The sequence below is a fragment of the Carcharhinus amblyrhynchos genome, chromosome 31 (genome assembly GCF_965287045.1).
Source record: "Carcharhinus amblyrhynchos chromosome 31, sCarAmb.v2.hapA, whole genome shotgun sequence".
NCBI classification, from domain to species: Eukaryota; Metazoa; Chordata; class Chondrichthyes; order Carcharhiniformes; family Carcharhinidae; genus Carcharhinus; species Carcharhinus amblyrhynchos.
Window position 1 is genome coordinate 18,922,741 of NC_137354.1, and position 16,427 is coordinate 18,939,167.

At 44.7% G+C, this 16,427-nt stretch overlaps 1 protein-coding gene across 1 annotated transcript in view; it reads left to right on the plus strand.

Moving 5' to 3' along the window:
• Positions 1-16,427, plus strand: part of LOC145360434 (annexin A4-like) — a 46,028-nt gene that overhangs the window by 15,480 nt on the left and 14,121 nt on the right. The window contains exons 4-8 of the mRNA XM_080215646.1: positions 1,111-1,224; positions 5,260-5,350; positions 8,975-9,054; positions 10,552-10,608; positions 10,838-10,931. Coding sequence (XP_080071772.1) covers positions 1,111-1,224; positions 5,260-5,350; positions 8,975-9,054; positions 10,552-10,608; positions 10,838-10,931 — 436 coding nt within the window. The remainder of the gene's footprint in view (positions 1-1,110; positions 1,225-5,259; positions 5,351-8,974; positions 9,055-10,551; positions 10,609-10,837; positions 10,932-16,427) is intronic.

Sequence of the window (16,427 nt, forward strand, 5' to 3'; positions counted from 1 at the left end):
AAATACTTTGCATTACTCAGTGCAAAAGTAGCTGAAGTTTGATATGCTTTTGGGTGGGGAAAAAATCATATATTTTAAAAAGCTAACAGATTTAGGGTAGGACCGGGGTAGAACACATACCATTTAGGAGCAGAAGTAGGCAAATTCAGCCCTGCTCCACCATTCAGTCAGATCGTGGCTGATCTCTCCCTGATCTCAAATCCACCTCCCCCACTTGTTCCCCATATCCTCTTATCCCTTTTTAAATTTAGAAATGCGTCTATCTCCTTCTTGAAACCATTGAACGATTCAGACCCACTCAGGTCTTGGAGAGGTTTAAAAACAAGGATAAGACTTTGAGACATTATTTAGTTGAGAGCCAGTGTAGTCCAGCAGGTACAGGGGTGATGAATGAATGGGACTTGGCAAGGGACATGGACAGCAGAGTGACAGAAATTAGAATGTGGGAGATCAACCAGGAGCGCATTGTGCAATCTAAAGGGAACAAAGGTGAGAAAGATTTAGCAGCAGATTAGCTGAGGCAGACAGAGAATCTGGGAATGTTATGGTGACAGAAGCAAACAATCTTAGCAATGCCAGTGCTACATATGTATTCAAACACTTATCCACACCAAGGCTTGGAAAAATGCCTTCACAGATTCTACTTTTAAATATAAAGGAATGGTGTCTCATCCCAGGATTGCAAAGACAGGATGTTGATAGTTGTAGCTAGCTATCACGTGTCTGTGTGGGTTTTGTGCAGGTTCCGGTTTTCTCCCACAGTCCAAAGATGTGCAGGTTAGGTTGAGTAGCCAAGCTAAGTTGTCCTTTAGTGTTAGTGGGATTAGAAGGGTAAATACATAGGATTACGGTGATAGGGCCTGGGTGGGATTGTTATTGGTGCAAGCTTAGTAGGCCGAATGGCCTCCTTCTGCTCTGTAGGGATTCTGTGATCACTAAAATAATTGTGTCAATACTTTCAACTTGAAGTTCTGCCTCTCCACTACATACTTTATAACTCTCAGTCAGAAGCAGCCCAAAACATGCTTTGGAGGAGCATTCTCTACTTTATTGTTTTACTGATTATTCAACAACAGTTTTACATTTTAATGTCTTACCAAATTGTGATAGAGCCTAATTGAAGAACTGAAATCAGAGCTCGGAGGGCACTTCGAATCTGTGATTGAGGGATTGATGCTAACTCCAGGACAATTTGATGCAAAGGAACTCTCACACGCAATGGAGGTTAGTCACACTTCTCCATCTTTTCTGTTTTGATCCTGTGTTTGCAAGTAAGACTCTGTGGCCTAAAATTAAACCACATGATTCCTTTTAAGGCCTTAAAACGTGGCAGGCCTGTCAACCAGAACAGCAGCACCTCCCAGTGTATTGGGACAGACAAACAGAAGACATTCTCTGCCAATTTTATGAAGCTTGGGCCTTTGCTCTTGTTTGAGATCCCCAGAGTGCGGTGGTATGTGGCAGCTCTGTCACCAGGAAAATCAGCCCAATAGAACAGCTGGAGTCAACATCTTGGATTACTCGCGCCTGAACGTGGCCACACATTAGACATCGCCCCTCCTGTTGATTTCATAGAAACCCTACAGCGCAGAAAGAGGCCACCCAGCCCATAGGGTCTGCACCGATCACAATCCCACCCAGCCTCTATCCCCATATTCCCACATATTTACCTACTAATCCCTCTAACCTACGCATCTCAGGATTTGGTGTAAATTCCCAAGCTCCATCCTGATTCTGGGCCATTTTTCTTCACACTGGGTACAGGATCATTTAAGTCCATAGAAAGGAGGCAAATTTGAATTTTCAAAGCTGGCCTCCAGATTCCCGTATGGGCTGGGTCAGTTTAGGATGAGGAGACCCAGCAGGCCAATGGGCCGGCAATCCCTCCAGGCCTAGAGGGTCTCCCTACCTTCCTGGGTGCAAGAGCAATCAGAAGGCAGCCTGCAGAGCCCGCTCCACCCGGCCCAACCCGACAATGGCGACCCAGCTGCTGAATGTATTTTCATGAATTACAAAATAATAAGTTGACGTGAGGGAGTTTTTAATGTTGAAGCGCCCTTGCGTTGCTAACCTTCCATAGAAACTAGACACTGGATTCGGCCCTTTGAGCCTGTTCCACCATTCACCTTGATCATGGCTGGTCATCGAATTCAATATCCTGATCTCCCTCCTTCCTCCCATTTCCCTTGATCCCGTCAGCCCCAAGAACTACGAAAGTAAAGTTTATTTATTAGTCACAAGTAAGGCTTACATTAACACTGTAATTCCCCTAGTTGTCACACTCCGGCGCCTGTTCAGGTCAATACACCTAATCAGCACGTCTTTCAGACTGTGGGAGGAAACCAGCACACCTGGAGGTGAGGGTGGTTGTGGGGTGGGGGGGGCGTTATTTTGGGCCAGCGCACCTGGAGGAAACCCACACAGACACAGAGAGAATGTCTGTGCGGAGTCTGCACAGTGTCCCAAGCCGGGAATCGAACCGGAGTCCCTGGAGCTATGAAGCAGCAGTGCTAACCACTGTGCTACTGTGCCGTCCTGAGGGGGATTGAATATAAAAGTAGGGAGGTCTTGCTGCAGCTGTATAGGGCATTGGTGAGGCCGCAGCTGGAGTACTGTGTGCAGTTTTGGGCGCCGCACCTGCGCAAGGATATTTTGGCCCTGGAGGGAGTGCAGAGGAGGTTTACTAGGCTGATACCGGAGTTGAGGGGATTGAGCTATGAGGAGAGGCTGAATAAACTAGGCTTGTACTCGTTAGAGTTTAGAAGAATGAGGGGAGATCTCATTGAGACGTATAAGATGATGAACGGGATGGATAGGATAGAGGTGGAGAGACTCTTCCCGCTCAAAAAAGACAGTAGGACTAGGGGGCACAGCCTCAAGATAAAGGGGAGGCGGTTTAGAACGGAGTTGAGGAGGAACTTCTTCACTCAAAGGGTGGTGAATCTCTGGAATTCTCTGCCCGTTGAAGTGGTGGAGGCTGCCTCGCTAAATATTTTTAAGAAGCGGGTTGATGGGTTTTTGATAAGAGAAGGGATTAAGGGTTATGGGGAGAGGGCGGGAAAGTGGAACTGAGCCACGACAGATCAGCCATGATCTTATTGAATGGCGGGGCAGGCTCGAAGGGCTAGATGGCCTACTCCTGCTCCTATTTCTTATGTTCTTATGTTCTTATGTTCTAAATCAGACAATGATTTGACTTCAGCTACTCTCCTGTGGTAGTGAATTCCACACATTCACCACCCTCTGGGTGAAGAAATTTCTCCCCATCTCCGTCCTAAGAGCTGAGTTTATCCTCAAGCTATGATCCCTGGTTCTGGACTCCCCTTATCATTGGGAACATTCTTTCTGAATCTACCCTGTTAGAATTGTATAAGTTTCTATGAGATTTCACCCCTCCCCCCTCCTCTAAACTCCAGTGACTATAATCCTAACTGACTTAGTCTCTGCTGATATGACAGAGCTGTCAACCCAGGAATCAGCCTGGTGAACCTTCACTCTACTTCCTCTATAGCAATCTGCTACTCCTGTCAAGCTGGAAGATCATTGGTTGCCCATAATTTGACAGCACACCTGGTTCTGTGCCAAAGAAGCAGATTTCCCAATAAAAATCCCAAAGAGTGACTGCTTCCCATCTCCCCTGGGTAGATCTGGAACCTGGAAATATCTGTCTTCTGTCCCGATTGTGGGGGAAATCATTTTGTTTTACAAAAATAGACATTATTAATCAAATACCTGAAAGAACATCACACACATTTCAAATTGGCCATCACAAAGTGCAGTTTTCTACATACATCAGGTGACACTCCTGAGGTGCTACAGTACAGTCAAAGAAACATTATTAAATGGTCATTACAAATGATGCAAAGGGATTTAAGTTGTCTTCATAGATTAAGCTGCTTCCACACTTGTGATAATGTGTAATGTCCATTATGTACAATCAATGTGAGTCATTCAACCCAAGGAGATTCTATATAATTCCGCTCCCCTCAGTTCATTATGGCCAAAAGGTCTTAGACAATGACTTTCCCCCAGTGCGCCTCTGTGGTGGCTGCCCCAAGCTGTAGTGCATCCCTCAGCACGCAGTCCTGGGCTTTGGGATGTGCAACGCTGGGTTGAGGACAACCTTTAGCCCTGGAAAACCAACACGTTTCAGGCAGGCCAAAGAGTGTCCTTCACTGAATAGATAAACAAGCTGATATTTGACTTGGTGAGTGTTCCTGGGAACAACCCCTGGAGCACAGAGACCTGCATCACAGGGTGAACCTTGACAACTCTCTCCAGACCCTCTTTGCAAAGACACAGCCCATAAAGTGGACAACAACCTGTTCCCCACTCAAGTCACCTTGGGCGCAACATGTGGATGGGGGGAGACTCTGGGCTTGTAGGAGGGATCTGACCAGGAGGACCGTTCTCACCACCAGCCCTTGTTTAAGCCAGTAGAAATACATTGTGTAAGAGTTCAATTCAATTCAACTTTATTGTCATTGTATAATGTACAAATACAACGAAAAGTGAGCTTGCAGGCTCCCAAGGTACAGAGAGGAAAAAAGCAAATGAAGTGGTCAGTATAAAATAAAATGTATCCATGTATATTGCACAATGGCCATCGCCTGGGAATATGTTATAAGGGTGAAGTAACAACTCTGGGGAAGAAACATTCCAAAACCTGGTCTTACAGGCTCAAAATCATCTGTAGCGCTTCCCAGACAGCAGGGGAGGTAAACAGTCAGTGCTTGGGATGGGATGGGTTCTTTGGTGATGCTGAGAGATCTCCGCAGACTGTGTTTGTGATACATATCCTGCATGGCTGGTAGCTGGGTGCCGATGATATATTGGGCAGTTTTGAGTACCCGCTGCAGAGCTTTCCAGTCAGAAATGGAGCAACTGCTGTACTGCAGTTCGATAAGGTGCCCTCTGTTGTGCACCGATAGAAGCTTGGGGGGGCAGGTTGGCTCTCTTTAGCCTCCTCAGTGGACCCTATCTTGGTCATTGCCTGTGGGATAGCAAGTGTAAAACAAGTCTTACATTTCCTTTATTTACAGATAATGACCTTGTACAGGTAATAGTGAGCCACACTAATGGGCTGCTGGTATTATTATTGCCTGAGTGTTACAGGAATATGGATTTATTTTGGCAAGAAGTAGCAGGCAAAATGGTCAAATATATTTACTCTTTCTTGTGTAATCATTTTAGGATGGTGTAAACATTCTTTGATGATTAATGTCAAGTCTGTACTTTGTATCCTGTCTGGTTTAATAGGGTGCTGGAACAGATGAGCACGTACTAATAGAGATTCTTGTATCAAGGACTAACAAACAAATTTGGGACGTTATTGAAGCTTATCAATCAGGTAATATATTTATTTTGTAATGTCTGAAATATTGACAGGATCTGTCATCATAACTGAGCTTGCTGAAGAGTGCCCATCTCAGAATTGATACTTTTCCTCCCACCTCCCACATCTGCCAGTAAATGTCTGCTTTTATTTTTCTTACCTTATTCAGATCTGCCCATATGTAGCTCCTCACTTTCAGTTTTGTCCCTCCAATGCCTGCAGGAGCCTATTAAAATATCGTAGCCAACATGATGGGTGGCATGGTGGCACAGTGGTTAGCACTGCCACCTCTCAGCGCCAGGGATCTAGGTTCAATTCCCAGCTTGAGTCACTGTCTGTGCAGAGTCCTCAGTTCTCCCCATGTCTGCGTGGGTTTCCTCCGGGTGCTCTGGATTTCTCCCACAGTCCAAAGATGCGCGGGTTAGGTGCATTGGCCATGCTAAGTTGCCCTCGCAACACCAGAGACCGGGTTTGGTTCCAGCCTTGGGTGAATGTCTGTGTGGAGTTTGTACATTCTCCCCGTGTCCTCTGGGTGCTCCAGTTTCCTCCTACAGTCCAGAGATGTGCAGGGTAGGTGGAACAGTCATGGCCTCTTGGAGGCCATTGCCTCTTAGTGTCTCAAGGTGTGTAGGTTAGAATTATTTGCAACAGTAAACATGTAGGGTTATGGGGATAAGGTGGGGGAGAGGAGGTGTGTAAGATACTCTGTCAGAGAGTGGGTGCAGACTCGATAGGCTGAATGACCTCCTTCTGCCCTGTTGGGATTGTATGCTATGAATCTATGTCTAACTTAAATTTTGATCTTTGAGACCAGTATGTGAACTCAGCTCGAGTTAAATCAAAGTTGGCATTGTATTAGTAAGGTTGTCTGGGATTTTCCAGCCCCGCCCTGGCAGGACCACCCATGGGAGTGTGGCGGGCCAGCCAAACATCTATTGACTTTAGATAGGAGCGGGTAATCCCAGCAGCATGCAGAAAATACTGCCCATTATTGGAGAAATGAATTTGCTCATTGTAAGTTCTCAATCTAGTTCCTCCTCGTGTGAGCCAGCTGTACAATTTTGGATCTGATTTGATAAAGCAATTCACATTATAAGGATTGATTGGACATGAATGGAAAAATGACACTGTGTTAGCTGGTACGTTTTGTAGACTCCCATTTTAAGATTTTCTTTTGTAGAACATTTTCCTCTTAGTATTCACGGATTCCACTGATGCAAACTATGTTGTAGATTTAGAGGAAGTTGACAGGAAACCTTTCTTTCCTGTTGCTGTATACTTCTCAAAATAAATGCGAAAGGCTGGGCAAAAGCCCAGCATGTTATCAGGAGGAAAGGGAAGTGTTTGTACAATTCCAGAAAATGATCTAGGGAGTAGAGAACAAAATAAAAACAAGAAGTGTTGGAAAAGCTCAGCAGGTCTGGCAGCATCGGTGGAGAGAGGAACTGAGGTTTTGAGTTCTATATGATTCTCCTGAGTTCTGAACCACTTTTAAAAAAATACACATCAGATCCCCAGCATCTAGTATTTTGCTTTCAATATTGGAGCTGAGAATATATTGTTTTGAATATTTATTTTCTTTTAAGCATCTATTTTACTCTAGCAAAAGCAATCCTTAATCTTCATTCCGTCATTCTTTTTGTCAGATGTACGTTATCCCATCGAGAAATATTATCTACATGATTTTCGATGGCAAGCTATTGCCCTTGTGTAGAATTTTCACCAAAGAATTTGCCCTATGGTTACCTCTTATCCATTGCTTCTACAAGAGCCAGGGTTTCCATTGCAAGTACTTTTAACCATCTTTTTATTTTTGTAGCTTCCTAGGCCAAAGGACAACATTTTCACTCACTAAGAATGTTACAAAACCAGATTATGCAGACTGACGTAAGAATTGTCATTAAAAATCCACATTTCACCATCTGCCGTGGATGTGATTTGAACCCTGGTCCTCAGAGGATAGCCCTCGGTCTCTAGGTTACTCTCCAGTAACAAAACCTTTATGCCACGGCCTTCCCCCTAACTATTGGATTTCTCCACATGTAACTCTTTTAATGTTCTATTTGTACTAAAAACATCCTTGACTGTTGTACTTGTCATGTCAAAAAAACTAGTATCTGGTCTTGTCTGAGTGCATAACTAATACAAAAGCTTCATTTGTGGAAAGTGGGTACTGCTGGCTGGACCAATGTTTATTGAACATCCCTTATTGTGGATGGCTTGCTCGGCAGTTTTAAGAATCTTAGATGGCAATTTAAGAGTCAGCCACGTTGCTTTGGGTCTGGAATCACATGTATAGTTTATTAGTAAACCAGATGAGTTTTACAACAATGGTTTCACGCCCATCAGATTTTAATGGAATTCAAATTTTACCATCTGCTGTGGACAGGATTCAAGTCCGGGTCCTTGGAGGATAACCCTGGGTCTCTGGATTACTCTCCTGTGACAGTATCATTATGCCAGTGCCTCTCACCCCTCCCCAAACTGAACTGTTTCTTCTTTAGACACAACATCGTGGCCTGAGTTTTTTTGGATGGCGAGTGCTTGGATTCCGCCATCTGGAGAGTTGGTGGGAAACACATCCCTGATGACCCCCCATTTTAAACGTTTGCAGATTTGGTTCATACACGTAGATGTTCATACATGTTGGTGTGATACATTTATTTTGTACTTTGATTTTTATATGTTTGAAACTATTTTCAGAATGGCAAATAAAAAATACAGGGGGCGATTGTCCCAACCTGCTGCACTGCTCTAGACATCAACGAAAGCCATTTAGCAGGTAGCCTCTGCCACTGGAATTCCAGTGTCACCAGCTCCATGTCAGAAATTGGTGTGGAGCTAATTAAGATTTGTAAATTCAAATTTTAATATCATTAGTGAGCCTGGGATTGAAGACTCCTGGTTTGCTCGCTCCCCCAACACACACACACACACACACACACACACACACACTAGGAGTGTTTCACTCCAGCAGGGTTTACAAAGCACTCCATTAGTGCGGAACTGGCGGTCTGATCCCACTGGAGTAAAGGGGATCCTGGAGGCTCCCCAGGAGATCAGGGGTAAGGGGGTGACCCCTGGGCATTGCCAGCCTGCTCCCTGGCAGTACCCCAGGGCACTTTGGCACTACCCCACCAGGCATTGGGTTGGGGCCAGAGGGGATGGGATCTATTGCAACGGGGCCATTGGGGGGGTGGAGATCGGTGGGGGGTGAGGAGTCCTGCTGCCACTCTGGACATGGGATGGGTGACAGAGGGAAGGCAGGGCTGGCTGTCGGGATGGTCAGGGCAGGGCCAACGCTCAGGAGGCCAGTGATCAGTGGTGGAGGTTCGTGTGACCAGCGTTGCGGGATCGCAGATCTGGCCAGCGATCTCTGCTATGAGAGATCAGCACGTGCGCAGTGGCACACTCAGCGCTATGCTGCCAGCCTCTCCAGCAGGAATAGGCCTGATTTTTATCATGATTCACAGTAGGGCAGTGCACAGTATGGGAGACTTACCTTGAAAATCCCGTTGAACAAACCAGCATGGTTTACTCCAGGTTTTTACGCGAATTTGGCACTTAGAGTATTTTTCGGAGAATCCCACCTTTCTGTGAGAGACTGAGTTAACGTTGTTTGTCATTTTTCTCCAATAGAGAATGCTTCGAATTTAAAGGAAGCTCTGAAGTGTGAGAACTCTGGTGACTTTGAAGAACTCTTGGTGTCCCTGCTGAAGGTGGGTGTGCTTCGTATCCATGCCGTTCCGTCCAGTGGAACTGTAAATTTCATTTGATGTTTTGTGAACTCATTATGCCTAAAGGTGCAGAGCTATCTGCGTCAAGGAAATACTGAATTTTGGGGAAATTCTTTCATAAAATAATGGAGAGTTTGACCAGAATTTGACATTGCTTGTGCAGTATGTGTCTGACCCACACGCGTGTGGAATCATGTGAGAAGGCATTGGGCATGTGCCATGACGTTGGTACACATTTGTGCAATATTTTGGTTGGTGGGTGTGAGTGTGAGTCAGAGGGGCCAATTGAACACAATTTTCCATGGCCTGTCTGCTTTTATGGTTGGCGAATGAACCAAAGGCAGCCTTTACATTTCAATTCCAACCTGCATCCAGGTCGGGGTGGAAGGTTAGGGCTGAAATCAAATTAACAAATATGTTTGGGGACTGGTGTCTGTGTATGTCGGTGCTGCTTGGACACTTGTAATATAGTTTTAACACTGATATTTACTGTTCATGGGTCAGCAACTCTCTGAGACAGCACCTAGCGGCTGTCCCCCTGAGCAAACGCATGGGAAAAGCCAACCCCCCAACTCTCTCGAGTCATAGAATCCCTACAGTGCAAAAGGAGGCCATTCGGCCCATCAAGTCCGCACAGACCACAATCTCATCCTGGCCCTAACCCCATGCATTTACCCTAGCTAGCTCCCTGACACTAATTTAGCACGGCCAATCCACCTAACTTGCACATCTTTGGACTGTGGGAGGAAACCCACGCAGACACGGGGAGAATGTGCAGACTCCACACAAGCAGTGGTCCAAGCCGGAAATTGAAGCCGAGTCCTTGACACTGTGAGACAACAGTGCCAACCACTGTGCTGCCATGCCGCTCTCTTCCTGCCCTCCCTGGTGGTGCTCCACCTTTCACAGAACTTGTCACGCATTGGCTGCCCGGTAATTGGCCAGCCAATGGGAAATTGCAAATCTGGGATCGACTGCGGCCTAGTATGTCAATGGTGTGTGTGTGTGTCCCCGACAGGTGAAAAGGTCAGGCCTGTGAGTTCCTCCCCACAATTATCTGACGCAAGACTGGACGATCCTTTGCTGTATGCCTACGTTGTGGTAAAGCTAGGTTAGCCTAGCCAATCACACTAAGGTATAGTAAGGCTTTATAATTGGCCACCATCTTTCTCTGCTGCTCTTGTTTGCTATTTGATGGCTCCAGTGGAATAAGGGTTGTCAGCAAGCACAGGTATGGCCTTGTGATTCCATTTCTAGTTCAGTAAACTACTCCCATTCATTATCTAAAATCCTGTGTCAATACTTGCAGGGCTGCTACCCTGCGTGCACCCATCTCGTTAGGAGGGGCAAAATTACTGTGAGAACAAGGTTCAATCAAAACAGATTTTAATAAGTGCATTTTGAGCATTGTGATTGGATACTGGATTTGTGACTTTAGGCAGTAAGGTTCAAATTCAAATAGTTGTGCTTTCTTTCTAGGGAAAGCGGGATGAAAGTTACCGTGTGGATGAAAGCCTTGCAAATCAAGATGCTAAAGTAAGTGTGGCATCCTATACATCAGCGTTTTAGAGGGGGTTATACATTGACTGAAGGGGCAACTCCATTCATGGCAAATGTAGGCTGGACTTTTCTAGCTGTTCACAACCGCACTGACAGTAAATGAGGGCCTCAAACCTTTCTAAGGCAATAATATTGTTTTTCTTGATATCGCTTTTACATTGATTTACATTTCTGGTACCAGCTTAATATTTTTCTTTCATTTCAGGGGTTGTTCGCTGCAGGAGAAGACAAGTGGGGAACTGATGAGACAACGTTCATTAAGGTCTTTTGCAGACGGAGCTTTGCTCATCTGCGAAGAGGTATAGTGAGAAGTGTGCGGTTTTCTAGAATGTTATCCACGTGCTCCAGCACTTCCATAGTGTTCCCTGCTTCAATTATTTTCATTGAATTAGTTTCCCCCTTACTGTCTGCTGGTGCCTGACAAATAGGCCATTCGCACATCCCAAAATTCCAGGAATAATGTGCCCAGAGGAAAAGTACGCAAGCAAGCTAAGGTTAGCATATTTTATGCATGGATACACTGGGGAACATTGCTGCTTTTTTTTATTCATTTGTGGGACATGGGTGTTGCTGGCTGGGCCAGCATTTATTACCCATCCCTAGTTGCCCCTTGAGAAGGTGGGGGTGAGCTGCCTTCTTGAATCGCTGCAGTCCACGTGCTGTGGGTTGACCCACAATGCCGTTAGGGAGGGAATTCCAGGATTTTGACCCAACGACTGCAAAGGAACAGTGATATAATAACAAGTCAGGACAGTGAGTGGGTTGGAAGGGAACTTGCAACCTTGCTGGTGTTCCCATGTATCTGTGCCCTGGTCCTTTTTAGATGGAAGTCGTAGTGAGTTTAGAAGGTGCTGTTTAAGGATCGTTAATGAATTGTTGCAGTGCATCTTGTCAATAGTACACACTGCTGCTACTGAGCGTCGGTGCTGGAGGGAGTGAATGTTTGCAGATATGGTGCTAAATAAGAGAGTTGCTTTGTCCTGGATGGTGTTGTGCTTCTGAGTGGTGTTGAAGCCGTATCCATCCAGGGGAGTATTCCATCACACTCCTGACTTGTGCCTTGTAGATGTTGGATAGGCTTTGGAGAGTTAGGAGGTGAGTTACTCACTGTGGTATTCACATTTGCAGTGCTCACAGATCCCGTTATCAACCTCCCTAATATAGGCTGTACATATAGAATATATTGGGTTTTACTTGTTTTCAAAGTTGCAAATTTTGGCAGTGTGATAACCCCAGGACTTGCATGGGTGGAATCACTGACCTCCCTGTAGGATATGAGCTCCCTGGGGATTGATAATTAACTCACCAGGTAGAGCTCGTATACCAAGCTCTTTGTAAAACACGTCCCTGAGCAGGTCCAGAACTGTATTGTCCCAGTTGGGACCTATTTGCATTCAAGTCTTGTCTTTTGGTTTTGCTTTACTTTATTTTGTGCAGTAAAGCACAGTTCCTTTACAGCTGACTCCTGGACATATTATGAACGATTTTCCTTGAGATGAAATGGGTTGGTTTGGGTCCACAATGTATGGATTGTTCACGATCTGTTGAAAGTTGGACGGACTTCTATTTTTCTTGTTTTTTTTCTCGCTTTCTTGTGTTCATATCATGAGATCTGACTGCCTTGATAACAGAATGGTATTGTAAGACTCAGCGATACCTTAGGGAAAGTTTTTTTTTTAAACAAATCACTTCAAAACAGAGCACAACGAGATAAATTCAGATCTTCTGGCAAAATATTTTGTTCGGGTGACAAATTTATTAACCTCGATTTAGCCTTAAGATTCAGATTTGAAACTTGGTTCAAGAGATAATGGCTGGAATTCTACCAGCTTGCCCAGCACAGGAATCGGAGCGGGTAAGGGTTCAGAGTGTGGGAAGGTCTGTTGAACTTGGGTGGGATTTTTGGGACAAGCGAGGCTGTAAAATCCTACCCAATGTTTAATTCAAACATTGGTTTATTTAGAGCAGTCGTTAAATCCTCAAACTCATTCTAATATTATAGATTGTGTGTGTGTGTGTGTGTGTGTGTGTGTGTGTGTGTGTGTTGTTGTTTGGCAAAAAGCAGGAGGTTCTCCTGATGTCCTCGCTAACATTTCCTCAATCAACATCATACACACGTACAAAAGCAAATTGGTCATTTATTAATTGCTGGCTCCTTTGCTTGTTTACTATTTCTGCACATTTGATATACAAGGGCCTATAATCACTGTATATTTAAATAGCAAACCTGGAATTGCAAATCAACACACAAAAAAGTATAAGGACTGGGCAATAAAATATCTGAGAGCTCAGTGGAGGATATCCTGACCTCCTCATTCTCACTGGCAGCAGTGTGTGGAAAAGAAATGTCAACATTTGGTTTCAGAGAAAAGTACTGAATTACTTGCAGAATAACTGGCTGAAAAGCAATTCTGCTAATTATCGTCGCATCTAGAGAAGACCTTTATAAAAGAGGACATATCACAAGTGTGATGAGTGATACTCCTTTTCCTAGAACAGGAAAATGTTGGGGGTGATCTCACTGCCCATTCACGCCACGCTCCCTGCTGCACAAAGATGGAGAGAGGATGCAGGATGGGAAAATCCCGCTGGTGTGAACAGTTGGAAAATTCTGGCCACTATCTTTGCATGGGTCCCTGCCATCGGAACTACTTTCTTGGAAGTACTTTCTTGGAAGGAAAGCCAGCAGGGACAGCGATTAGCATTTAATTCACCAGCGTTATGCCTTCAGCATCCCCCTATTGTCTCTCCTAACACCAATGGAGCATGAGAAATATATTCAGCTCATGAGTCCATTCTTCCATGGATTATGTAAAATCCAATCTATCAATGCTTCTACCTAACTCATCAGCCTAGAAAAGGGTCTATCAGTGTTCCATCCCAATTTAAATTGGGCAACATTCCAAAATATCCCTTGGCCCTGTATTTTACACTCCTCTGGTGGGGAGGAGGAGGCATGTGAACTTACATGGGTGGGATTCCCTCTGGGATCCTGCCCACCCTGACCTGGAAGCAACTTTATGTTGGGGAGGGAAAGACCTCAGGGGAAGCCAGCCTTTGTCTCAGTTCAGGCTCTTAAGTGGCCTGCATAATGGTCATTTAAGAGTCTTTTCCTGCCCAGCCTCAATTTCTATGTTTGTGGGTGTCCGATAGATCAAGGTGAGAGGCAGTGGAATTGAAAAATCTTCAATTGAGGGCAGGAACTTGAAGGGGGCCCCCTTGTGACTGGGGACATCTCTGTATCCTATTTATCCCTGGCCTTTCCACCAATGTCTCAATCACTCCCCTCGCCATCTGCCTAGCCTCCATATCCCAACCCTTAGGCCCGGGCAGGTTGCTACAGGACCTATTCTAGCCACTGCAGCACTGTGCCTGGAGGGACTGGAGAGCTGTCGGCCAATCTGATTGTGAGGACGGAAGAACAACTTGCTGCCAATCCATTTTACATTCATTAGAGCGTAAAATGGCAGCGAGCCTCTGAGTCAGAGGGGATGTGTTTCCTACCTAGAAATTAGGCCTTGGACTTGGCATCTTCCACCATGCAAATTATTTCAGCCACGCATTTTCTTTGCAGCAGAAATAGATTTTCCTAAGAGACCCAAACACCACGCAAGGTTTCTGGCACCCACGAGTATAGAAATTGAGGCTGGGCAAGAAAAGACTCTTAATGATATACAATTGAAAATAAAATTCAATTATGGTGCTGACTCATTGCAACATATTTCACCTCCACGCAAGGGCCATTGGATGGTGAGAATGGAAGCTGCCATATAGACTGGCTGGAGCAGTTAACATTGGTCTGTTAAGCCACCCTTTAAATGAGGAAGGGTGGAGAGGAGGAATGCAGTGGCAGAATGGGATGAGCTTTTTTTAATATTCATTTGTGGGACGTGGGTGTCACTGGCGGGCCAGCATTTATTGCCCATCCCTAGTTGCCTGAGGGCATTTGAGAATCAATCACATTGCTGTGGAGTGACATGTAGGCCAGACCAGGTAAGGACGGCAGATTTCCTTCCCTAAAGGACATTAGTGAACCAGATGCAGTTTCCGATAATTCGGAATGGTTTCATGGTCATCTGTAGATTCTTAATTCCAGATTTTCTGAATTCAAATTCCACCATCTGCTGTGGCGGGATTCGAACCCGGGTCCTCAGAGCACTAGCTGAGTTTCTGGATTAATAGTCTAGCGATAGTACCACCAGGCCATCACCTGCCCTTAATTCATTTAAGTAAGAAAGGCCAAAGAGATCTATGAACACTGACGTGGAGCAGCTTTGTGCTGTAGATGATATTTAACACTGTTGCGAGTTCAGTTGTCGTAAAATGAACTTCCCAATGATGTTCTGAAAACTTTTGCAAAAAACAAATTAAATGTGTTTCCATAGAGTCCTTTATATTGGAAACCAGAGTTCCATGATCCTTTTTTAATCAGTTGTAAATGTACATGTTTTAAACATTCTGATACACGATGCTTACTGTGAGTGTGGCACCTGGAATAATGCATTAATCCTTCATGCGTTGCAAAAGCAGTTTTACTTGCCTGATTGGCTGCTTTATTAATTCCTTCCTTTGACGAGTAGTTTTCTTGAGTATTCTTCAGCGTAGATTGATCTGGTCCCAGGAGTTTGTGCGTCTGCTGGCAATCCAACAGTTAATGGAATGAGTAAATCTATTTTACACATGGCATGTGTTCTATTGTGAAACACTATCATTGTGGATTCATTAAAATGGCTGTATAAGTGTAGTGTGGCTAAGTGTTGGGCAGAGCTGCTAAAATGAATTTAGCTGAGAGTAATAATTGCAGTGTAGAGCTCTGCTAACCAGTAAGATGACACTCCCTGTAAAATCTAATTTGTGTTTACTCATCCTTTGAAAAGCGCTGGAGTCTGTGCCACCCTGCTATTGTGCTGCATTTTATTCTAAATTCACAAAAGGGAAAATCAAGATCACTTATTCAGAAAATGCAAAGACTGATACAAAATGATATATATTTTACTCTTTATATTCAGGTAGACTAAAGCCAATAAATGTGCTTCCCATACAATTCTGATATTGCAGGTCCTGGCTTATAATCTTTTTAATATCATGGGGAGTTGGTCCACTTCTAGAGCAATGAAAGGTGGTTTCATTGCCATCCGTGAAGTGCTGGCAAAACTTTACGCAGTCTGAATTTGTATTTAAAATTGAATTTAGCAAACCGCACCTGATTTCTGAGCGCGTTGTGTTTCCTGATGGCAACCTTCCAAACTTCACCAGGAACATAAATACTGTACCAAGATGCACTTCTCTAAAGTGACTGCGACAATGGCTGGGATTTTCCAGCCCTTCCCACCAGCAGGATCTTCCAGTCCCACCAAAGGCAACTCCCATGATGGCAGTGCTAGCAGTGCAAATGGCTGTTGACTTCAGTAAGATCAGATCCCACCTGCAGCCAAAGGCTGGAAAAGCTGCCACGGGGGGTGTGGGGAACCTGGCCAATATATACATTTTTTTAGTGTTTTTCACTCTGGTATTGTATAGTTTTTGGATATTTGGAAAGTGCATTGGTCAGCACTTCCTAGCCAACAGGGAATGAATGTAAACTAGTGAGTTATCTCCCAGAGCAGAGGTATCTAATCCACATTTCCAGGACCATGTGTCGACCTTGCTGACTTGTAAATAGACTAGAAACTTGAGCTCATCCGAAATTCTGCCTCTGATATCCCAACTTGTTTGTTTACCCATCTGATCATTGACCTGTGATGGTTCCCCGTCTAACGGCATCTGGGTTTAAAAATCATCATTGTTTTTCAAAT